Source organism: Eschrichtius robustus, chromosome 10 (assembly GCF_028021215.1).
Source record: "Eschrichtius robustus isolate mEscRob2 chromosome 10, mEscRob2.pri, whole genome shotgun sequence".
In the NCBI taxonomy this organism is placed as follows: domain Eukaryota; kingdom Metazoa; phylum Chordata; class Mammalia; order Artiodactyla; family Eschrichtiidae; genus Eschrichtius; species Eschrichtius robustus.
Window position 1 is genome coordinate 103,277,532 of NC_090833.1, and position 25,000 is coordinate 103,302,531.

A 25,000-nucleotide genomic window follows, 5' to 3' on the forward strand; every position below is an offset into this window, starting at 1 on the left:
TCACTTTGAAGGAAAATAAGGATAGAGCTAGTCATTTTTCCCAAAGAAATTAAGAATCTAAAATTTGTTTTTTGTTTTCATTTCCATTTTTTTGAATGTACATTATTTACCTAAGTGTATAGGGCTACATTTAGGTGGGAGGGGAGCTATTTCTCGTTCAAATATTCATTCCATAACCCAGTTGCCCTTTTTGTCTTTTTCAGTCCCAAAGACTGAGCTAACACCTCCTTTTTTTAAGTATTTCTTCTCCACACTAGAAAATATCATAAAAACAGTTCACCTTTAAATATACTCTGTTCTCTCCCTCTTTTTAAAAATTCATTTATTCTATCAACAAATTGTATGGAGCCACCTACCATGTGCCAGGGATTCAGTGGTGAGCAAAACAAAACCTGCCCTCCTTCTCTAATAGAGGAGGACATATGTAAGGAAACAAGTATGCTGGTGTAGTATGCAAACAGATGAAAAGTGTTTGATATAAGTATATAATAAAATACATAAACATACTAATATAGGAGTACGTTTATTGTAGCAAAGACGATATAATAAAATATATGAAATATTTGTGTAACTTTGCCACTGTAGTTTAGTTGTGCTTAATGACAGATTTGACAGATGTGAAAATAAAAATCTCATTACTTTTCATTTGATTGGTGGGAAGCAAACAGACCAGTCACATCTTAGATCGTGCCCGTTTTCTGCCATTAATCAACTTTACAGCCCTGGGCAAGTAGTGTGGTCCTTCTGGGCTTCTGTTTCAGACTCTTCCAATTGAGGCTAATAACCCCATCTCACAGGATGATTATTATGGACAGATGAGAAGTAATAATCCCTTTTAAAAGTGACTTTTTAAAAAATTGCTTTTAAACATTATACAAATGTGTCATTCTGAATGATGACCTGCAGCAGATTCCCCCCCCTCCTCATGCCATCCCAGATGTCATTCGGGAAGAAGTATAATGAATCACATTTTACATTTTATTTTCTTCCCTGTGCTGTCACCAGAGTTTATCAGACCCAAACAATTACCATGAGTTTTGCAGACTACTGGCCCGATTGAAGAGTAACTATCAACTGGGAGAACTAGTAAAGGTGGAAAACTACCCTGAGGTCATCCGATTGATAGCTAACTTCACAGTGACCAGCCTGCAGGTTTGTCTTTGATTGCTTGTCCCTTTCTTCCTAAACACTGGAACCTCTTCTCTTACTCATTGGTTTTATTTAACCTTGGCAGAAGTGAATGTAAGTATAGGGCAACCCTGCACAGAGTGGTCACTACTGCAGCCTACTCATTCATGTTACAAAAGTTCAAGGAGTGTGGTTAGAGGAGCATGAGGGAACTGCAAGAATAATATTTAGATTCAAGACTGGGAGAATTCCCTTGTAGTCCCCCAAAAAAGGCAAGATTGGAACAGGGAGCTGGGCAGAAGAGTGAAGAGAGACTCAGCGCCCTCTCTTTCTTAGTCATGTGTAGGCAGTGGTTCTCACAGGCGATGGCTTGCATCAAAATCGTCTGGGGAGCGGGATGAGAAATGCAGGTGCTTGGGTCCTACCCCCATAATTTGTGGTTCACTAGGTCCAGGGTGGAGCCTCGGCATCTCTGTCTCTAACAGGCTCTCCACGGGATGCTCGTGCACACTGATGTTTGGGAGCCAGTTACTCAGCCAGCTCAGAACGGCTCTTCTCATTGGCTGTTTAATCTCTGAAATACCAGTAAACACATTAGGCTAGTTGCCATGCACAGAACAAAGCCCATCAAAGTTTATCCTCATTCTCTCTTTTTTTTTTTTTTTTTAAGAAAAGTCTTTATCCTTTGTGTCAGATGGCATGGAACTAATGTATTATGTACAAAAATGAGAACTATGCCTCCTACTCTCTTGGTTTTCCTTAGCATTGGGAATTTGCCCCAAACAGCGTGCACTATCTCCTGAGCCTATGGCAGCGGCTGGCAGCCTCCGTGCCATACGTGAAAGCCACAGAGCCCCACATGCTGGAGACTTATACTCCTGAGGTCACCAAAGCCTACATCACATCCCGTTTGGAATCTGTGCACATCATACTGAGGTAAGGAAACTGGGGCAGCCTCCCTCTTTCCCCACAGGTGGCCTGGCGTCCGACTTGCCAGAGATCAGACACCCAGTTGGCAAAAGCGTACTTGATATGAGTCATATTGGAGCTAACACCATAATGGGCATTTTTTTCACGTTAGCACAATAGCTGAGGAGAGCATAAAGTCCAAAAGAAGAGTCTTTCTCTTTAATATCCTATTCGTGTCCCTTCTTCACCAACCATAGCAGTATCTTTGAATACAAAGTATATCAGTATAATGTTTGTCCTTGCCACTGATTACCTTCAAACATGAGAGAAGCATTTATAAGCTATAGATGACAACAATTATAATGTGTAAAATATAGGTGCTTAATGTGAACTTCTAAAGAAATAAGTAGATAAATAAGCTACACAATCCAGAGCTTACTAGAAGATGTAAGAATTCCAGGCAGCCGATCACTGATTGCATTATACTGACACATGGTTTCTGTCTTCCTTGACTACTAACTGGACCAGAAATCTATAGTAAAGAAATGTCAGACCCTTTAGAAATGACCTATATAAAATGGAGTTATTCTAGGGACTTCCCTGGCGGTCCAATGGTTGAGACTCCGAGCTTCCTGCAGGGGGCATGGGTTCGATCCCTGGTCGGGGAACTGAGATCCCACCTGCTGCACGGTGTGGCCGAAAAAAAAAAAAAGAATGAGGTTATTCTTTGTGTAGGGACCTATCTTGTATACTTTTTTCATTAGTTATTTCTAAGGGGAATTTACTTGGACTCTGAAGGTTTGGGGTGTTTTGTTTTGTTTTTTAACTCAGATTCTTAATTTGCTCAGAATCAAGTACATTTAATTGTCATAAGAATTATAGTCTCAACTGTTTATGACTTGAATCATTTCAAAATCTTGAGTATTTGTGAAGCCCATTGGAAAGCACTGTTCTGTTAGCTGCATAGTTTCTATTCCTGAGGACTCAGCTAGTTTCAGCAAGGCCATGCTGGGGAGGGTTACATGTATGGGCTCTGGGCCCACGTAGCTGGTTAATAGCTGTGTACTCTTGGGCACAGTTGTAATGCGGATTACATTACTGTGTCCCGGCCTCGTGTGTGGTCATGGTAAACGCACAGCTCTGAAATGCTTGCTGCCGTGGTGTTGCTGCTGCTGGGTTGTCATACGATGATGTAACAGTACGTGGCGAACTTATGGTAAGACTTTCAAGTCTAGGAAACCAGTAGATAAGGCAAGACCTGGTATAGAGCCACAGTGCCTCATCTGCATTTCTGAAATTTAAGATGTGAAAATTAATTTTTCTCGGAAGTTTGGCACAAAACTCATTTGGTGGCAAAACTTGACATGTGCTGATATGAGACCATTTATAGTCATTTTTTTAAAATTCTACTTCGTGTGACTGTTCATAATATTTATACATTTTGCTACAGGAATATTGTATTTGACATGCCACAGCCTAGGGAGGGTTCATATTACATGGCAGAAGCATCATAGTGCCTCCCTAAAATCTGAAGATTTCTGAATTCCAAAACACATCTGGTCACAATGGCCTCACACAAGGGACAGGTTACTTGTAGTCACAAAATTTACTATAGTCAGGAACAAACAAGAGGCTGAGAACCAAGAGCTTTTAGGGGTGAGAAGCGTAGGACTGAGAGGATCATGGCAGACAAATGTTAAGCGACTGGGAATTGGAAGACTGGACGCCAATGGGCAGAGCTTACCTACGGGAGACTGATGCTAGGTTGAGGCACCTGCCTTCCACCTGTTCTTAACCTTCCTTCCTTGGTAGAAAGTGGTGTTGGGATGTGGGCCTCTACAACTGCACGGGGTGGATGAATGGAGAAGGAGAACCGCTGCGACAGAGAAATCAGTAGGCATGTTTTAAGAGAGCGCCTTCCTTCTTCCCTTGGGAGTAGAGACGGACTGGAAGATCCCCTGGAGGACACAGGTCTGGTCCAGCAGCAGTTGGACCAGCTGTCTACAATCGGGCGCTGCGAATATGAGAAGACGTGTGCGCTCCTCGTGCAGTTGTTTGACCAGTCTGCCCAGTCCTATCAGGAGCTGCTCCAGAGTGCCAGCGCCAGCCCCATGGACATTGCAGTGCAGGAGGGTGAGTGGACAGCGGACGGGGCCTGGCAGAAGGTGCTGTCAGCACGCTTTCGCTCGTTGCTACCTCTCTTTCACCTTTCCCCCCAGAATTCTTCCATCATCAGTTAGCTCCATATACACAAAGGAATATTTGATAATAAATGCCACAGGGAACTAGGGAGGAGCAACTGAAATCATACCTGCAGCGGGTATGTTTAACTTTAAGAAGGTACTGCACTGTAAAAATAACCACCCTGTCTGATAGGGGAGCCTTGGTTATCTAATGAATTTCGCCCTTGGCATCACCCTTACCAGAGCAGAGGAGTAGCTATTCTCTGGAAGAACAGTTAAACTTTATGACTTTTTCAGTTTCTTGAGTTTAAGGAAGCTCATAGTAAGAAATGAATCTCAGTGAGGAATTTCTTCATGAAATGATCACTGGTGGTGACACTAATGGGTCTTCTTCCTGTTGCAGGAAGGCTGACGTGGCTGGTTTATATCATTGGTGCAGTGATTGGTGGCCGGGTCTCTTTTGCCAGCACTGACGAGCAAGATGCTATGGACGGTGAGCTTGTCTGTCGGTAAGTGCTCCCGTGGAGGCTTCCTGTTTCACTGCTGTGACCCTCCCACCCCCTTTTGGGTCATGAGACCAGGGAATTTGACATGCTTCTGTTAGTGCTTTTCTCCCCATTTATAGAATATAAATATAATCTTATGAAGCTGATTGCCCATGAAGAACTGTTACAAGTTCAAATTCAAACCTTTTATTAAGTACAGCAACAGCTATGCCCACAGTCCTTACTAAAAAACCATCTGCAGTAATTCAGCAAAGGAAATGATGGATATAGAATTCAGCATATTGGATACAGAGTGGAGAGTAGCTTTTAGTTCTGTTTAAGTGCAGTATCTCAGAGTTAATGAAATGTGGACTGCTTTTGCCTTACCAGAGTAAGTCTAATAGGAAACTGTGGGTCTTCAACTATCCCCAAAGATGGAATTACAGAATTTCTACAGCCTTTCAAATCTCTTGACCATACACTTTCCCTCGTACAGGATCTCAAGTTACTTCGTGTCTGTGATTCTAATCTTACTAAAAACCTATAAATGAGCATTTAGTGATTTCTGAAACTTTACTTAACATAGAAATAAAGAGGCAGGACTTTTTAATAGCCTGCAGAGGTTCTCAAACCTTTTCTTCAGGACTCTTTACCTTCTTAAAAAGTATGGAGGCCCTCAAAGAGCTTCTGTTTATGTAAGCTATATCTATCGATACTTAACCGTATTAGAAAGTAAAACTGAGAAGTTTTTAAAATATTTATGAATTTGTTTAAAAATAACAATAAGCCCATTTCATGTCAACATATGTTGTTTTTAATAACTATTTTTTCAGAAGAAGTGAATGAGAAAACTGGCTTTGTTTTAATGTCTGGCATAGTAGAAGTCTGCTGGATTCTCCTCTCTGCTTCTGCATTCAGTCTGTTGTGATACCACACGTCTTATAGCCTCTGGAAAACCCCACTGCACCCTCATGTGAGAATGCGAGTGAAAGGGCAAATAATGTTTTAGTATTTTTATGAAAGTGGTTTTGTTACCTTGCAGAGAACTGCTACCCTGAAGGGTTCTAAACTTTCAGATGCTCTCCTTAGAGATAAACACATTTTTAACATGATGCCTTAGAATTTATTGGTCCCCAGACATTTCAATCCATAATTTTTATTCTTATTCAGAAAATCCCCATTTGTCTCTCTCCACCCCCACTTTATCTATCAGATGCCCATCTGCCCTTAGGTGCCTTAATCCTGACTAAAGTCTCCACGGCACATCACACTGGCATTTTTTGAAGAGTTGATCAAAGATTTAATAAAGATGAAATCCAGTACCTTTCTGATTCTGTAGCCTGCTGTGATACTGTGTGTCATAATATAGATTGAGTTTAGACAGTGTCTCATATACTGGTTCTCAACTTGAGTGTTCCAACACGATGAATGAGTCCAATTCACACATGATGTCACAAATAGTTTGTTACCTATTTTCACACTATCAAAATGCCAAATGACTCACTTGTAATCGCATCATTCTTATTCATCCCAGCATTCCAGTATGCTTTCTTTTGAGGGGATGGGTGCAGGGAAGAGGGATGAAGTCACAGGTAGCATATCTGCTCTTGGTCCCTGGAAGTGTTACCTGCCTGTGAACATTGTCCTTCATGTGTCTCCTTTCCTTTTATGGCTCCATGAGAAAAAAGATTGAGAGCCACTGGTATTTAGTCCAATCGACCTCATTTTATAAATGAGGAAGTGGGGCTCAGAAAATAAATTGCTTTACTCAAGGTCTCACAGAAGTTTCAAGGATGACCATTACCCTGGTACTAGTGTTTTTTCCACTATTTTTAAGCAATTATGAGTTCTGCCTCCATCTACAGTCTCAGGCGACTAGAAGTTTTAAACATGTAACAGTTCATTCATACTCCTCGGCTGAGGTTCCTGTAGGGCAGAAATGGAGAATTTTGTTCTTTCAGTGGAGCTTAGAGCCTGCAGAGAATGCCTTTCCAATAGGATGGGTGAGGAGAGGGGATGTGTGCCTATTTCAGGGGAGGTTGGTTTTCTGCAGTGACCGGGATATCCTGCTGTTGAGAGAATAATTGCTCTTCCACCTCTAGGGTGCTCCAGCTGATGAACCTAACAGACTCTCGCTTGGCTCAGGCGGGTAACGAGAAACTAGAATTGGCCATGCTGAGCTTTTTTGAACAGTTTCGTAAGATCTACATTGGGGACCAGGTGCAGAAATCCTCTAAGGTAACAGACTCTCAGTTGGCTCCATTTAGTTCTCACTTCTGGTTGTGGCATTTCTGATTAAGAGAAATGACAGAGAGCAGTTTAGGTACAATCTCCAGATTTTATGTATCAGAATAAACTAAATAGTTCCTCTTGGTCTGTAGAATTTGGGGAGACTCATCAAAGAATTGGGTCCATTTTTCTAGTACTTCATGTGCTTAATAAATGACCAGTCAAAACATCTGTTGGTCTCCCCCAAATTGGCAATTCTCAGTCTCTGTACATGAGTTGATGTTCAGAACAACAGAAGGTTTTGACAGTCTTTTTGTAATTTCAGGGTTGAAGATAACTCAGCATCTATCCAGTATTTAGTAATACTTAGAAACTAGCTCATTCCTTCAGTAAAGACTTCCCCAGCATTGTTGTCTGTTTTCTTCTTATATCTTAGCCTCCTGAATGAGGACAAAAACAATACTGGGATATGATTTTTCTAATCCATATTTTCTGGTTACTTTCTCTTCCCTAATAAACACACCACCAGCTGTACCGCCGACTCTCAGAAGTTCTGGGCTTGAATGATGAGACCATGGTCCTAAGCGTCTTCATAGGAAAAATGTAAGTGTTTTGGCTTGCCATCAGCAAGAGTCCCTTGCAATCCTGTTGCAACTGTAAAATGTGATCTTGGCATTGTGCTGCCAGTGCCTTGGTATTCCGGCATTGATCGTTTGCGTCAGAAAATTGTGCATTTGAGTGTGTGACAAGCTGTGCTTAGAGATATGGCCCGGCCCCAGAGCATTCCAGGCTTGTACAGGCAAGGATTTCATTTTGTTCACACGGAATCTCATCTTCAGCCTCTGGAATCACAGGTGAAGCCCTGCCATGGCATTAGCAAAACAGACCTTCCTCCCCAGCGACTGGTGGGTGCTCAGCTCCTCACCAGATCACCCTGCTGCCAGGATGCCCAGAGTGGGCTTTCACTTTCTGGCACTGATTTCCACTAGGTGTGCCCCCAGGAGCAGAGCCCCACTCTAAAACAGGCTTACTCCTCTCAAGAAGCGTAACACCCTCTGAGAGTTTTGAATCTCCAAAATCTAGTGCTATTGTTTGGATTGTCATCAAAGTTAGAGCTCCTGATTGGCCCTTTTTTGTGTTTTTTTTGTTTGTTTGTTTGTTTTTTAAGTTATGCCCCTTTGTTTACATTTCCCCCTTTTTAGGAGCTCAATTTATCAAAGCACACACTAGGAGCCAAATAAATATATTACCCAGGGCTGTGTGCAATGTGACGTTTTGCCTCCTTCCAACCATCCCAATCCTAAACACTCATATCCATGAGCTGGTTAATCATTTAAGATGATAAAAGCAAAGGGGGTCTAAAGGACTCTGCCAGCCAAGAATCCAGAAGCAAGGGCTACTAGAATTCTGCAGCTGACAGTGGATGGTGCAGGTGCAGAATTGCATACGTCTGCATGTTATCACTGCCGCAGAAATCTCTTACCCTTGCTGCAGAAATCAGCCCTGGAGTGCCCCAGAATTCCAAGGGCCTGGGTATGGGCCAGTGTAGCTTTGGAACCAAGTAGTGAAGATTATCTGAAGGATAATTTTTCTAGTCAACCAAATGTAAGTACGGAGATTTTATACCCATTTTTTGTGGTTGTGATGTCTGTGAATTGGTGATGCAGATGTGTGGTGATTCTTGATGGATGATTTTCTTCTTCTCCCAACTCTCAAAGATACCAGGCATATCAAAAGTGTCTCCTGCTTTTTTTTTCTTTTTGTCCTCCAGCATCACCAACCTGAAGTACTGGGGCCGTTGTGAACCAATCACCTCCAAGACACTACAGCTTCTCAATGACCTCTCCATTGGATATCCTTTTCTAAGCTGGCTTCTGGGCAAAACAGGAACTCTGTGGAGTGCCACAGTCTTAGAAATCATGGCCTCCTCCATTTCTCTTTTAATTTAGCTGTATGTGTACTTAAAAGTATCTTCCATTCTCCTGGGAACCAAAGGCAATACCCAAACAGAATCCAGGAATAATTCCAGACCCTAAAAAATGAGCCAACCGACAAGCTAACAGTCTATCACAGATTTATTCCTGGCTATCTCTAAGATCCAGAAATACCCAACAGGTCTGTCTGATAGGTACACACTCTTTGTAGCCAAGGTTTTAGCATAGGTGGCAGCAAAGTCCATCTGAATTTTTCTATCAGCTTATAGGTAGAAGCCGCCTGATTACAAACTTTGCAATAAAAGTAGCCACTACACTTCCTCTTGACTTGGACTCAGTCTGCTGTAAAGGTTGAATTGCTCTAAGACAGCCTTTCACAACCAGGGGTCTGCAAGAGAAGTAAACCCTATAAAAATGATCTGAGTGACTTTTTTCTCAGTTCTCCCAAAGATCGTACGTACATAGCTAGTCTCATTCTAAATGCATAGGAGAGAGGTTAATTCACCACACACAGTGGATGCCTGGCGCGGGCTTTAGGGCTTAATTAGAAGCCCTAGCAGCCCCATTGAGAAAAGTTACTCTAGGATATCATGATTCTTGGGGGAAACTGCTGGGTTTTTTCTCTTTTCTTACAGATAGGACTTTGGTATGGGTATTCTCTCACTGATCAGTTAAATGCTGCTTAGAAGAGAACACCTGTTTTTCCTATTTGGCAGTGTCATACTCAAATGGTTAAGAAAAATAAGATAGCTGGGTATGGAATTGATAGTACTCTAACCTAGAAAGTGCTCATCCTGCATTAAAGATTCTTAGTTTGCATCACACTTTCCTTGACCCTCTTCCTTTGCCTTTACATACAGTAGTGTAAGGAAACTAGTGAAGCTGAGTGCGGTACAGTTCATGCTGAACAATCACACGGTGAGTGGTTGAGCCCCTCTTCCTGGTTCTGCTCTCCAGCCACACACACACACTCTCTCAGCAAACAAGGGAGATGTTTAAGTTGAGCTCCTTGGCGCTGCTGCCGCCAAAGGCTGTGCCCTGACTCCCGTCCCACTGCCAGGTTACACTTACTGTCGTGAGAGCTGCTGTTTGGGATCCAGATAACCTGAGTTATGGTGAAGTCACCGACTGTTACTCATACGGAGATAAGTTAGTTGTAGGTAACAATAACAATAGTTTTTTTAAAAAAATTTTAATTCCCCTTATACCCTTAAGGAATGATAATGGAGCCATTAGCTTGAAAGGGCTCAGTAATTCTGAAATTACTGGCTTGCATTCTACCTCTGACCCATGTTTTTATCTTTTTAACTTGTTTTCTTTTTTTCTATAGAGCGAGCACTTTTCATTTTTGGGTATTAACAATCAGTCCAACCTGACAGACATGCGATGTCGAACTACCTTCTACACAGCACTTGGGCGTCTCCTCATGGTGGATTTAGGTACTGCAATAAATCCTAGAGGCTCCTGAAGTAACCTGTCATGGTTCTAAATTTTCACTTGAGGCTAGAAAACTAGATGTGGGGGAGGTCTTTTTTGTTGTTTCAACAGTAACAAAACTACCTGAAATAACAGTCTGATTTCACCAAGAACAGATCATGCTATCATGGTCCCTGTAACTGGAAGAGAAAAACAGTATGAATCTGAAGTTTTCATTTGATGTGCAGTGGTTCTAAAATTCTAGTCATAATTCTCATCTACAAAATAAGGGAACTGAGAATTGAGATTCCTAAATGCATCTTGTTGGCCAGATAATCCCCTCCTCCCACATTGAGGTGCAACCCACCTGAGACGGCCAGCACTCCTCAGTACCCACTTCACTGGCACATGTGAACCAGGAGGGCTTAAGCACCTTTCTGGCCCTGGTTGTGATATTAGCAGTTTGGGCTCAACTTATAACTGAAGCTTAATAGTATCATAATTTTTTAGCTATTTAAATTTAATCCTACTAAAATTACATTATAAAACCTTCTATGTTTACGAAAGATTACTTAAAAAAAAAAAAGAAAGCTATAAAAAGAAGGGCCTCCACAAGCGCCTGATTCAAGTTCAAGTCTCATCTAGTTCTCATACCCCAGCCTCAGTCCTTTCTCAACTGACTATAGTTCTCAATTAAGGAAACATAAGCAACATAGTACGTTGTACACATCAGAATCTCCGATATTGAATCTCAGTATTGAAAAAATTGGGTCATCCCTGGACTAGATGATTTCTGCCGTGACGATTTTTCTAGTTTAAAAATTATTTCTATACATACATTTTATTCTGAAATTGCTACTAGTACCTATCGGGATTATCAAGGGACCCCTCTGGATTATCCTTGGGTCTGCTCATCTGTCATACCATCTTATTTTCCATGCATACACAGCCTTGCATCTTTTTGTACTGGGGTCACAGCCCGGGTTGTCTTCCTTGCAGGAGAGGATGAAGATCAGTATGAGCAGTTCATGCTGCCGCTCACAGCGGCCTTTGAGGCTGTGGCCCAGATGTTTAGTACTAATAGTTTCAACGAGCAAGAGGCAAAGGTGAGTCCTTCACCCACTGATTGATCGCTTCTGGTTGAGGGCAGTCCCTGAGAGAGACTAGATTGGGTCGCACTGCAGAAAATAGTGCTTATCCATACATTTTCCACTAATTTAGCTTTCTACTCAATCTCTTGGACTCCAAGGATTTTGAAATAGAAGAACCAGTGTAAGTTTATAAACTCTATTTTTAGTTGAAGTGTGTTCTTAAACAGCCCTTAGGATTTTTTATCTAAGTTTTTTAATGTATTAGCATCAAGTTATTTTATATGTTTTCTCATTGCCTTTTTAATCTCTGTTGTATATTTAGTTATGCCCGCTTTTCATTTTCAATACTGCTTATTAGTGCTTTCTCTCTTTTTTCTAGCTATCTTGCCAGAGATTTGTTACTTTTTGCTTTGTTTTAGCTCCGTTTTATCTGTGTTTTGTATTTCATTCATTTCTACCCTTAATCTTTATCTTCAGACTTTTTCCTTGGTGTTGTTCTGTGGTTGTAACTTCTTAACTTTTCAGCCCTTCTTTCCTAATGTAATCATTTAAAACTATAAATATCCCTCTAGGTATATTATTCTACAAGTGTTTTTTGGTTTTGTTTTTGTTGTTTTTAATTGGCATAAAAAACACGTAACACTTACTGTCTTAGCCATTTTTAAGTGAATGCTTTAGTAGCATTAAGTATATTCATATTGTTGTGGAACAGGTCTCCAGCATCCACAAGTTTTGATATGTAACATTTTTCATTAGCATTCAGTTCTCTGTATTTTCTAATTTCCATTAAGATTTCTTCTTTGACCCATGAGTCATTTAGAAGGGTTTGTGAATTTCCATACAAATGGAATTTTAAAGTTACCTTTAGTTATTGATTTCTGGCTGTCAGAATGGTCATTTCTTGGTTTTTTGCTTTCCTCATCTTTTTACTTCATGCACACCTGCTCTCTTTACCTATAGATCTCTGTACCAAAACCAGAAAACACTAGACTATTAATATTTGTAGGACTTTTTTGCAGTGTTCATAATGACACTGATACTGAATTTTAGATCCACCAAATAGCCCAGGGGTATTGCCCCCCAAAATGCCAGACTTTACCTGACATTCTAAAATTCTCCTTTTTCATCTTTAGAAAGCCTCTTAGTTTTCTCTCTCCAGATTAGAAGGGAAGTCAGAGAGCAACACCATTTGCCCAACTCTCTCCTCTTCACTCCAGTGTTCTGGGGTCTGAGATGGGTACCATTCAAAGCTAAGGTTAATGTGGAACAGATCAGTAACAGGATAGAGTATCAACCACTGTCAAGGATAAGTGAGGGATATCCGTGAATATCAGCCCTTTCCCCCATCAAAAAACAAGTAAAATTAATGAAAGAACCACCTTGGCCATGAACTACAACCATCACCGTATCTGTCATGCCTCATATAACAAGTCCTTTAGATTGCCCGTGTCTCAGACTTAAAACTGAGCTTATGGTATCTGTTCAGGAATAGAACTGTTTGCTTAAAGCAGACTGTTAGCAGAAGTGCAGACATTTTTGATAAATGAGTCAGGATACCCAACTGTGCCTACTGATGATTGTTAGCTTTTGAAAGCGGTTTTATTGCTGTTCAGAGCCCACTAGTAAAAGTTCTACTGAGAAAGAGAGCACTGGATTTGGAGTCTTGGTGTTATAAGTCCTAATCCTGGCCCTCTTGCTACCTACCAGCACAACTATGGGCAAATTATTTGACCTCATTGGGTCTCACTCTTTTTCTGTAAAAGTATAGTATTAGTACTTTATAGGTCCAAGATCCGGCACATCAGTCTTATTTCCAGACACCCCAATCAAAGGGCAGATACCTGTAGACTCTTGTCTTGCTTCTGGCGGAGTCTGCATTTGCATTCCTGTGGCACTGGCACCTTTGTAATTAGATGTGGACCAGACCTTTAGGAATATGCCTCTTCTCCCTCTTCTTGTATGTACTTTTTTGCCTTTTTTTTTCCCCTACCTCTTCTTGAATAAGCTTTTTTGCTTTTCTACTTTTTACATATGATTTATCACATTAATGTCTTAAAATTTTATCAGCCTCTATTTTTGCTGTGATGGGCCAAGAACCATCCCTTTCTCTTGGTATAAAAAGCTTCCAAAACTAACTTTCCAAGTGAAAAGATTCCATTCTAGTATGGAAGAGATCGATTGAGAATATTTGGGAAGGAGTATTTGTTGAATGATGGGAGGAAGAATTTGATCACAGATATGTGAAATCCCCATCAGGTGGTTATAGGTTTGGTTTTTCTTGTATCTTAACATATTTTTGCCTTCTACTACAGCGAACTCTAGTTGGCCTAGTAAGAGACCTGAGAGGGATAGCTTTCGCCTTCAATGCCAAGACCAGCTTCATGATGCTGTTTGAATGGATGTATCCTAACTCAGACTAGGAGCGTACCACAGCAAGCCCTGACTGGAGTGTGAATGGGTGATGAAGTCTTCGGGGAAGGTGGGGGGAAGGAGTTGTGAGGCAAAAGAAGGTGAAGAGTTACCCAAAAGGCCTGCCATATGTCTTGTAAGCTGTCATTCCATAGTGGTCCAGTAATATGATGCTGCCTGCTTTGGTCACTGAGATTGGGAAATGAGTGAGGTGGCTTCTCAGTTTCTCTTTTGGTCCCAGTTATAAATGCCTGTGGAATTGTTGCATGTGCATTTTGCTACACTTAGAAAAGAGAGACATTTCAATCTACCAAAAGAAGACAGCTGTACTAGGAATTGGAAAGTCTGACCTTACTAACTTCATAACCTTGAACAAATCACTTCAAATCTAAGTGCCTCTGTTTCTCAGATAGTTATGTAAAGGAACTAGCTGCTTCCCTGTCACATTACAGAAGTGGTAAGAGGGTAGAACAATATGAAATGTATTGTGCTCCTCAGAAGAAAGGCATTATGTAAATTACAGTGTGTCGTTAGATCCCTATCACAAGGTAAAGGACACACAGTCGCTTTAGCACCTTCTGGTTAGAAAGACTCTTTTAAGATTAGCAAGCAAGAGACAGGAAATTAGAGAACTATAATTTGGCAGTTTGTGCTTGACCAGTGCTGAGAAATTATTTTAAATTCTGTACCTTTCTGGATTCAGAATTCTTCCTTAGCTTTTTCATTTACAGCTACCCATCCTACATGCCAATTCTCCAGCGGGCAATTGAGCTATGGTACCATGATCCAGCCTGTACCACACCTGTGCTCAAGCTAATGGCTGAATTGGTTCATAATAGGTAAGCAGGGAGATTTTCAAAGGGTACAACTGCCCTTTTATCTGAGAGATCCCTAAGATAATTTGCTTTATCTAGTGTTTTCAGCAGATTGTGGAAGATATTAAGATTCACTGCTATCAAAATTTGAAAACCTCTAAAAGATTATAGTGTATGTTTTTATTTGTTTGAAAGAAGGGTGTCCCCAACCACACAAAGCCATAGCTGCGTGCAGGAAATAAGTCACTTTAAAAAGAGTCTCAAGATAGCCACTCTTAAGAGAAGTGAATTTGGCAACCAAAATTCTGATTTCCCTGCCCACGTGTGTAAAAGTTAACATTTAGTGATGGTGCCACGTCCATCACATTCCATAGTTCACATTTCATAGAGACTGTTGAGGGATGCAGACATGTTAGAACACTCTTTCTGCAGAAAGGGATTTGTTAGGCAGATTACAGCTGGATTGGTAAAGATTTACCTTAAAAGTGAGAAAGATTTCCAAAATACCACATTTTAGATTTGCCCAGCAACTTAGGGACGGAAAGGAAAGAAAACTCCAGCACCTTGACTTCACTAGAATTTCAGGTCTGTATCTGCCTCTTAAGGCACCCTGAGAATTAATAATTTTTAAAACTATCTTAGTGAAGAAGTGGGTAATATTCATAGAAGCTATAGCCTCCCATGAGGCTTACAGTTAAGACTTATTCATTTGTAAAATAGACATTTAAGAACATCTACTCTTTGCCACTTAGGCACTTTCATATCGATTGTGCCAGACAAAACCTCTGCCCACTTAGATGTTGCATTCTGGGGGGATGACAGACAGTAAAAAAAAAAAAAAAAAAAAAGTGTGGAAGATCATTTCAGACAGTGATACGTGCTATGAAAAAAGTTAAATAAGGTAATAAAACAGAGGGGAATTGGAAGGAGAGAAGGCCTCTCAGACAAGGTAATATGAATGAGCAGAAAGATTCGGGTATCCCTGCAAGGATGAGGGGAAAGGGCACTCTCAACAGAGAACAAGTGCAGAGGTCCCAAGATGGGATGAACTTGCTGGGACTTGAGACAGCAGAATGCCACTGGCTGGAGCCTGGTGAAGGAGGGGAGGTCAAGGTAGGTGACGAGTCAGACAGATCGTGTGGTGACTTAGTACAGCAGTAGTGAAGGATGGCGTGTACTCTCATTACACGGGAAGCTACTGGAGTATATTAAGCAGGAATTAAAATGGTATCACTGACATTAATTAAAGGTGTCATTCTAGCTACACGTGGAGAATGAGACTACAGGGGCAAGAGTGGAAGCAGAAGGACCACATAGGAGACGGGTGGGTTCAGGGCATATTGTAGAGCTGGATTTGATGGATTCTATGTAGGGAGGGGAGGAAGAAAGAATCAAGAGGACTTCTGGGTTTGAGACCTTACCAGCCGTGAGGTCAGTGACGCTCACTAAGCAGTAGAACAAACCAAGGAGGAGGAGCTCTGGTCTAGGGTACAGTCAGGAACCCAAACTCAGGTTGTTGACATTGTTTGCCCTCCTGGCCTCACTCCCCTTGTAACATTCTCAGTCCCTTTACAGCTTTTCCTCTTCTAAAGGGGACACGATGCTCGTACCCCCTCCTTCAGTTGCTACTGAAGCCGTAAAGGTGAATGTAGATTAAAGTCTGAAGGGCTGTGAGTTAGTACGACCGAGAAGTGACTGTGATAAAAGCTAAACTTGAAGCAAATTGAGAATTTTAAGAGAATAATTTTATCTACTGCCTCATTTTCTTTGTTTCTTTTAAATGTTTTCAGTTTGAGCAGCAGAACTTGAATCTAGTATGTTGGTCTTCAAGATACAAGCTACATCACTGGTTATCTTGGGTTAACTTGGTTATTTCACATTAGGATAAGTAATCTGCATGTCTTTGTGCAAAAAGTATCACCTAACGTACTCAGGGGAGAGCCTGAAGTAGCCTAGTGTTCCAGCAACATACCTCTGACTTTGTCTCCTCTGTTCTCTGCTCAGATCCCAGCGACTCCAGTTTGATGTCTCTTCCCCCAATGGCATCTTACTCTTCAGAGAAACCAGCAAGATGATAACAATGTATGGTAAGTGCTTAAGAGGAGCAGAACCCTGGAAGTGAGTTCCAGCTCAGTCACCACACTCTGCAGTGCGGGTCTCGTACGCTTGTGTCACAGCGCCAGCTGGTGCCAAGAGGATTGAGGCGGTATGTGAACTGTCAGTTACCACATGACTGAGTAAATATATATCTTGTCTACTCAGGCAATCGCATCCTGACACTAGGAGAGGTCCCGAAGGATCAGGTCTATGCACTGAAGCTCAAGGGCATCTCCATCTGCTTCTCCATGCTGAAGGCTGCTCTCAGTGGGAGTTACGTCAATTTTGGAGTCTTCCGTCTCTATGGGGATGACGCCCTGGACAATGCTCTACAGACCTTCATCAAGCTGCTTCTCTCTATTCCCCACAGCGACCTCCTGGTAAGCCCTAAGCTTCGTTGACAGGATCCGAGCCCGACGTCACGTCAGTCTTTCTTTTTTTTTTTTCTGCTGAGACCATGATTGAATGTTTCTGTGAAGCACTAGAAGCTGGCTCCACCTAGGTCTTCTGTCTTGCCATCTGAAGGGAGCTAAGCTATTTTATTTGAGACCTTGCTCCACACATGCTGAGGTACGCAGCACCTAAGCTGATTTTCATCCTCCTTCTCCCACAGGATTACCCCAAGCTCAGCCAGTCTTACTATTCACTACTGGAAGTCCTGACCCAGGACCACATGAACTTTATTGCAAGCCTGGAACCTCATGTCATCATGTATATTCTCTCTTCCATTTCTGAAGGACTTACTGCACTCGGTAAGCACCTGGATGGGTGGGTGGGTGAGTTGGTTGGTTGGTTTTTACCACTTAACTAAACAGAAGGGAGAATCTTGCCCCAGCATCCAAAAGGATGACTGCTTTGGGAAGCTCATCCTAACAACAGAGTGTATAATTGATGGGTACATTCTCATCCAGCAGATACTTAGTGATGCCCTCCTATGGACCAGGCACTGTGCTTGGCACTAAGGATACAGTAATCAGTCCTTGTCCTTTAGGAGCTTTTTATCTGGTAGATGAAACAGACATGTAAACAGACAACTGCCTGTTTACCACCCTTACCTATGTACACACAGCAGTAGGGTAAGTACAGAGTGCTGTGGGAGGGCTCGGGAAGAATACCTAAACTCCTGGCTTTGAGGAGGTAGGGTCCTGCAAGGCTGGCTGAAAGAGTTGGTATCAAAGCGTAAACCTAACAGCTGAACCGGCATTATCAGATTAGTGGAGGAAGAAGCTCCCTAGCAGCAAGAACAGCAAGTACTAGCACCTGTTGGCAAAAAAGGACCAGGAAATCCAGATGGCTGGCACACTCGTGCAGAAGAGAAGAGGAGGAGTGAAGTGAAGCTGGAGGGAGAGAGAGAAGCAGGGGCAAATCTGGAGATCACAAAGGCTGCCCTTAAGCCGTATCAGTACATTTGGGTTCTATCCTTAGGGCAGTGGAAGGTTTTTTACACAGCTAGCTCCGTAAGTTTTTTCATCCTGTTCTACCTGGTTCTTGTCAACCATTTTGTTACCAAGCTGCGTTCCAGCAGTCTTAGTCAGGGTGTATGTTCAGAGAATACGGTACATTTTTATCTTAGGCTGAGCAAAACATAAATAGGAAGATTAAGTCAACTGCAAAATCATCACGAAATATTACAAATGCACAGAGAATGACTTTTGGATTGTCTATCGTGGTGAGTTAGCCACACCTCTGCTCTGGGCCACTTCTTTGATACGCACTTACCTCCAGCAGGGGGCGTAGCCGTATCTAGAACAGTCCAGCCAGGGTATCAGACCCTGCTTTTGAAGGCTGTTTTTTAGCTTCTTGAAAATAGAGGGACCTCTGCATGAACGGAAGCAGCATGCTTTACTCTTCTAGGCCTGTGGCCTGTGCCTCACCTAGTCAGCTCTGTCTGCAGGCTGTGCTGCAGTGTCCCCTTAATAAAATGAACAGACAAGTCTGCAGCTTCCCACCACACACTCCCCCGGAGATGCTATCATAGATAAACAAATATTACAGTGCCCCACTCTGACAAACCGTAGGTGTTGATAGGCTGTATTAAGCTGGGTTTAGTGACAATCACCCAGGTAACTCAGAGTATAGGCCCACACCTCAGACTTGGCTTCTAATCACAGCTCTTCCAGTGACTAGCAGTGTGACCTTGAGGCAAGTCACATAACCTCTCCAGACTTCAGTTTACTCATTCGTGAAATGGAACACCTACCTCCTGGAGTTCTCAAGAGGATAAAATAGAGATGATAACCTATAAAGTCCTCAGCACAATGTCTAGCACAATAAAAGTACTTGCTGTATTGTAAGCTATTTGATATTTTTTATGAAGCAGAAGACATAGATCCACATCATACTGAGTCAATAATTTCAATATCGTTTATATTATTATCTATTATGCCAGGCTCTTTTTCAGACTTAGAATTGGACCTTGCTGTACGATGAGGGTGAGAGGTTAATAGGCAGCATCCCAAGCCGTGGTCTTGGCTGCACCGACCGCAGTTCCCAGTCTGACTGGGGGCCTCTGTGGGATCTCAGCTAAGGGCAACTCACGTTCACCCAAGTCACCATAAGCAGCTCAGCATCCCTGCTCTATTCCACCCCTCCCCGTCTTTCTTCCAGACACCATGGTGTGCACAGGCTGCTGCTCCTGCCTGGACCACATCGTGACATACCTCTTCAAGCAGCTTTCACGTAGCACCAAGAAGAGGACGACGCCGCTGAACCAGGAGAGCGACCGCTTTCTGCATATCATGCAGCAGCATCCGGAGATGATCCAGCAGGTAAGGAGCATGAGGGGTCGGAGGCAGTGTGGGTGTCCCACGGTGGGAGAACCTCTCTTGTGAGAGAGGAGAGGCCAAGCAAGATGAAGAGTTTGACTAACATCTCTCACCTGGTTAACGCTGCCAAGGTGAATTTTCTACCTTAAAATTGCGGTGGATCTTCAGTTACCTGAGTAATCATTGGATATGGATATAGAAAATCTGAAAAAATCAAATTCTGAATTGTTCTCCGAGTGTCACGCTAACCTCCATGCCTTGGGCCTGTCCCATGAGCACTATCCTCCTTCCATGACAGCGACTTTGCTCGTCCATTGCTGTAAATGGAGCATGAGTTGGCAGTATCCCGCTGTAAAACTTGTACTGCCACTTGCAAAACAAGAAACAAGAGTGCAGGACAGGGAATTCCCTGGCGGTCCAAGGGTTAGGAGTCCAAGCTTTAACTGCCAAGGGCGTGGGCTCGTTCCCTGGTTGGAGAACTAAGATCCCCGCAGTCCTCATGGCGCGGCCAAAAAAAGATTGTACCACCTTTGCTTTCAATTAAAAAAAAAAAAGAGTGCAGGACAAAAAGAGATAACTGACTACGTGGAGATCAAACCATATGCTTACCATTATTTTATTTGTATGCGACATCTTTTCACAAATAAGATTTGCAGGAATATACCGGGTAAAAATACATAAGGAAAAAGAATCAATGGAAGTAGACTTTTAGCCAATAATATTTTAACCAATCTCATCTTTGTCTACATTGTTCTCTAAAGGAGTAGTGAACGTCCCCAAAATGTTATAAAGCTCTCTCTTCTGAGAAAAGATCCTGGGAGCTATAGTGCAAGGTGATTTTGCCTATTACAATCATTTACTTGACCCATCCTATTACCCACAAAACTCAGGGTTAACTGGAAAGGCCCATTTTTAATTGAATTTTCAAACCAATTTAAAGAACAAGAAAGGAAATATCTTAGAAACAAAACTTACCTTGTAATAGAAGATTTAAATGAAGCTTCATGAAAATACTCGTCTGGTTTACTCTAGGTAGAAAAGGCCTTCAACTGAATAAACACCTCTGTTTGGAATCTGTAATTCTGTCTTGAGTAGCCACACACTAGGTCACTGCCTCAGATTCTGCCTTTCCAGATGCTGTCAACGGTGCTGAACATCATCATCTTCGAAGACTGCAGGAACCAGTGGTCTATGTCCCGGCCCCTGCTCGGCTTGATACTACTTAACGAAAAGGTAAGAGGACAGCTCCCTGGTTTCCAGGGCACTGTGAGAGACACGCACAGCAACACCCCACGGTGGTGAAAGAGGGAGAGTGGCCCATTTTCTGAGCATGTCCTATTCATGCTCTGAACAGCATATAATCACTTAACGGTTAGAAGTCAGCACCTGTGGCAGTTCAGACAAAAGGGAAAGGATGAGGAAGTGTGACAAGAAGAGAAGATACCTAGAGATCAGAGCACCTAAGGCCTAAGTTCTAGTTCCAGCTCTGCCATAAACAGACATAAATAAGTCTAGAGATTCCTATAAAAGAATCTGGATCAGATGACCCTCACGGCATTTACAAATTTAAAATTCTAGATTTTTGAGTAAGATAAAGATGTATTATCCTACAGGTGCTTGCTTGAACTTTAAAAAAAACAAGTATCCAATTTTAATAGATATTCCATTTCTTGGAGGAGAACACTCCTTCCACTCTGCAGATGATGGAGGGCTAGTCAGCCTTTCCCCATCTTCTCTCCTTACTGCCCCCCTCCCCCACTTTGCCCTACAGTATTTTTCTGACCTAAGGAACAGTATCGTGAACAGCCAGCCACCAGAGAAGCAGCAGGCTATGCATCTGTGTTTCGAAAACCTGATGGAAGGCATTGAGCGAAATCTTCTAACGAAAAACAGAGACAGGTGAGTGTAGAAGGCTCTGGCAAGAAACCCTAGGCAAGTGTTACTTTTCAAATCACTGAAATGAGGGAGACTCCTTAAAAGTCTTTTAGAGGCCGTCTAAAGCAGTACTGCCCAATAGAAAAGCAAGCCAGAAAGTAATTTTGAATTTTCTAGTTGCCACAACTGAAAAGGGTAAAAAGAAACAGACAGCATTCATTTTAATATATTTTATTTAACCCATGCATCCAAAATAACATCATGTCCATGTGTAATCAATATTTTTAAATTGAGAATTTCAAGATTCTTTTTATTGTACCAAGTCTTCAAGATCCTGTGTATTTTACACTTAACAGGGCATCTCAATTCATATGCTACGTTTTCATCGGAAATACTTGATTTGTATTTAGATTTCGTAAAACTTAACAGTTGCAATTAGATTCCCATACTCAAGTTGTTCCAGACATACTTAGAAGTTGTCCAATAACTGAATTGAACGTCAGGTTTTTCTAAATTGATTTTTAAATTTTCTTTAATTTTAATTAATTTAAAATACGGCATTTTAATTAAGGTGCGATTGGGGAACTGAATTTTAAATTTCTTTTAATTGGATTCAGTTCCTCAGTTGCACTGAGCACAATTCAAGTGGTCTACAGCCACGTGTGGCTAATGGCTGCCATACTGGACAGCACAGGTCTCTTGGCATTAAGAAATGAGACAGCTTCATCCTCTCCCAGCCCTCACTTCGTGAGGGTTACTTCCCGTCTCTGTCAGTGAGGCTCCTTTTGTGCTGCCATGAACCCAAGGTGATCCTCAGAGCCCCAGATTTGACCAGATCTCGAGGCCTGCCATGAAGCTGTCAGGTAGAAAGGGGTGCAAAACTAGCCCAACTTTCCCTTAAAGTCTTAAGACTGAGATTGACTGACCTTAGAAACAGAACCGATTCATACGTTCTGCCTCTCAGTAGCCACTTGTCTGCTAGAAACGTTTTAGGCAAAGATCTTTCCCTTCCACCCTGCTCCCCCCAACCTACATGCATCCTCTCTGTAGGTTCACCCAGAATCTGTCGGCATTCCGTCGAGAAGTCAACGACTCGATGAAGAACTCCACTTACGGCGTGAACAGCAATGATATGATGAGCTGACACCTCCTTGGACTCTACCTGTACAGAGCAGCGTCCCTTTGGTCTGGCCCAGAGGGGCGAACAATTACAACGGAGAGGGCCTGGCTGATCCTGGCCCCCTCCTCCAGGGGTGTGGGGAAAATGGCAAAGGTCAGCTAGCTCCTTCCCCAGGGAATAGGGGTGTGCGTGCACTCACTAGGGGGGCAGGGCGCTGCTGGTTCCTGGGGGATTGGGTGGGAAGGGTGGTGGGAGGAGATAGAGACACAAATGTGTGAGACTCCAGCCCCCTCCTCCTGGGGCCGCCCACGGGGAAAGAACCCCAGTGTCCTGTCACAACCTGCCTTGTATAAACATGTACATTTTTTCATAACATTTTGAACAAGGTTTATATTGACTCAAGTTTAAAAAACAAAGTGTGACTGAAAAATTTTTACAGAGTCTAGTGCACCAATGCTGATGTGAGGGGTTATGTATGCGAGTGAGGAAAAAGTGTGTATTCTGGTGGCCTGAAGCTTTACTGGACGAGGATGTGTGAACGTGCAGAGATATATTTAGTGACACAGTGTAGAGAGGCAAAAAAAAAAAAAAAAAAAAAAAAAAACGAAAAAAAAAAGTACAAATTCCAAATGTATATTTTTTCTTATTACCCTTTCCTTGCCCCCCAAATTATCACTTCCTGTTACCCGATCGCCCTTGTTATTAGGAACTCTAAGCCATGCGGAGCACCATCCCTCCCCCTTCTACCTAGACGCTGCCCTAGGTCCCTTGGCCTCTTGCGGTGACAGACAAGTCCAGCTAAAAGCGTTTGGTGTTCTTAGCTTCCTCCTCTTTCCCACTTTGCTTATCCCCCTCCTCAGACGTACGCCTCTTGCTTTTAAAAGCCAGATGTAACTCGACGATTTGGGGTCCTTGGTCTCTGTACAAGTGGAGACCAGAGAGAAGGAATTGAGCCAGTTGCTCTCCTGCTGAGCGATTTGGATGAGGTCACCTGAGGCCCAGTCGTGTGCGGCCAATAACTTTTAGTCTTCCCCAGCCCTCGAGGCAGTGTGTGTGGATGTGTGCGTGTGGATATTTATATATGTACCCTGCACTCGTGAATGTATGAACTGGAGGAAGTTACTACAGCGGAGGGGTTCTTAATAACAAGGTCCGCCTAGCATGAAGTATTTAACATTCTCCCACCCCTTTAAAAATATACATTTTTATATAAACGAAAACCATAATAAATGTTTTGAATATTAAAAAAAATTAACCTACGGAGGAAAATTAATGGAGAAAGCTGTTTGCCTTGTACTTTTTCCACAACTGTTGCTGCTAGTTGTACGCATCTCTAGTTCAGCTCTTGCCCACGGGACACTCATCAATTAGGTTTTTTTTTTTTTTACTTCTCTCCTCTGCCCCCAGAAACAAGCCTGTTAATTTTTTTGTTTCCTTCTCCTCTGGCGACTGTGTGGTGAATCCTTTCTTGCGTGATCAGGTCGCGGATAGACTTGTAAGGGTGTTTGCTGCATACAGTGTAAGCATTGTGACCGCCAATAAACTTCAATGGTTTCTACTGACCTGGTTTCAGCAATCAAGTCTAGTGTGTCTGCAGGGACATGTCTCACTCTGCACTCAGGAAGGTGTTGGAAACATGCACTCCTAAAAGCCAGTGGGTGACAGGCACCCCTCAACCTTGTGAAATTAGCTTCTCATTGGACTAAGTCTGACTCAATGTCTTTTAAAAATAGGATTCGTTTAGTTGATATCTATCTATCTGTATATAAAAAATATGCTGGGTCCACAGTTACAGAAGTTATAAAAGCTCCACTTTACGAGCTTCCAGGTGGTAACCAAGAAAGAAGTAATAATGGCAGAAATCCCAGTTTAGTTAATGTTCTGACATATGCTCCTTAATGTGGGCTGGGTTTCGCTCATTAGACCCCGACAAGTTCAAGGATAAGTGTTGTTATCCCCTAAAACACTTGGCAGACCTCAAGAGCCAGAACTGTCAAATGAAGAACACTGCCATGAACAGGGACTGTTTCTCATGCCCCATGCTATGTAGTGCCCAGGTGTGAAAGAATTTAGTTGCCGGGAACACTGAAAATTACTAAGGTTCTGCGACGCCTACCTGTACCTTAATGCAGAGTTAATGATCACAGATTCTAGAGAGCCACTCTTGTCCACTAGACATGCTGCTACCCTTTGTCTGCTGTTTCAGTCTCTGGCCCAAAGTTATTCCACAGGCCCCCAAAAAAAAAAAAAAAAAAAAAAAAAAAATGTATTCTCACAGCTCTAAGGCAAATAGAATTGATTCATCTTAGCCAAGTCTATCTCTAAACCTAACAGGAAATGGTCAGGCTGCATTAATATGTGGAACACACCAGTCACGTGTTCCAGTGACCTGGAATTCTAATTCTGCAGTAAATAAGACCAAAAAATAACTTTCTCACGGGTACTTGAAGAAGAAACCCTCTCCCCCAACTGTCCTGAGCTGCTGATCGACCAGCAAAACCCCATACCCCTCCCTTTCCTTCCACAGAAACAACTTCAGAAGAA

At 42.3% G+C, this 25,000-nt stretch overlaps 1 protein-coding gene across 2 annotated transcripts in view; it reads left to right on the forward strand.

The window, feature by feature from the left end:
• XPO7 (exportin 7) overlaps window positions 1-24,018 on the forward strand; it is an 87,910-nt gene extending 63,892 nt beyond the window's left edge. For both annotated transcript variants that reach the window (XM_068551988.1, XM_068551989.1), the window contains exons 10-28: window positions 1,006-1,152; window positions 1,892-2,064; window positions 3,977-4,170; window positions 4,624-4,729; window positions 6,808-6,943; window positions 7,464-7,537; window positions 8,706-8,786; window positions 9,723-9,786; window positions 10,199-10,307; window positions 11,284-11,390; window positions 13,688-13,776; window positions 14,516-14,623; window positions 16,604-16,686; window positions 16,862-17,076; window positions 17,310-17,448; window positions 19,304-19,464; window positions 20,596-20,694; window positions 21,233-21,360; window positions 22,387-24,018. In XM_068551988.1, coding sequence (XP_068408089.1) covers window positions 1,006-1,152; window positions 1,892-2,064; window positions 3,977-4,170; window positions 4,624-4,729; window positions 6,808-6,943; window positions 7,464-7,537; window positions 8,706-8,786; window positions 9,723-9,786; window positions 10,199-10,307; window positions 11,284-11,390; window positions 13,688-13,776; window positions 14,516-14,623; window positions 16,604-16,686; window positions 16,862-17,076; window positions 17,310-17,448; window positions 19,304-19,464; window positions 20,596-20,694; window positions 21,233-21,360; window positions 22,387-22,480 — 2,307 coding nt within the window. In that variant the 3' untranslated portion in view covers window positions 22,481-24,018. The remainder of the gene's footprint in view (window positions 1-1,005; window positions 1,153-1,891; window positions 2,065-3,976; window positions 4,171-4,623; window positions 4,730-6,807; window positions 6,944-7,463; window positions 7,538-8,705; window positions 8,787-9,722; window positions 9,787-10,198; window positions 10,308-11,283; window positions 11,391-13,687; window positions 13,777-14,515; window positions 14,624-16,603; window positions 16,687-16,861; window positions 17,077-17,309; window positions 17,449-19,303; window positions 19,465-20,595; window positions 20,695-21,232; window positions 21,361-22,386) is intronic.
• Window positions 24,019-25,000: the final 982 nt, after the last annotated feature.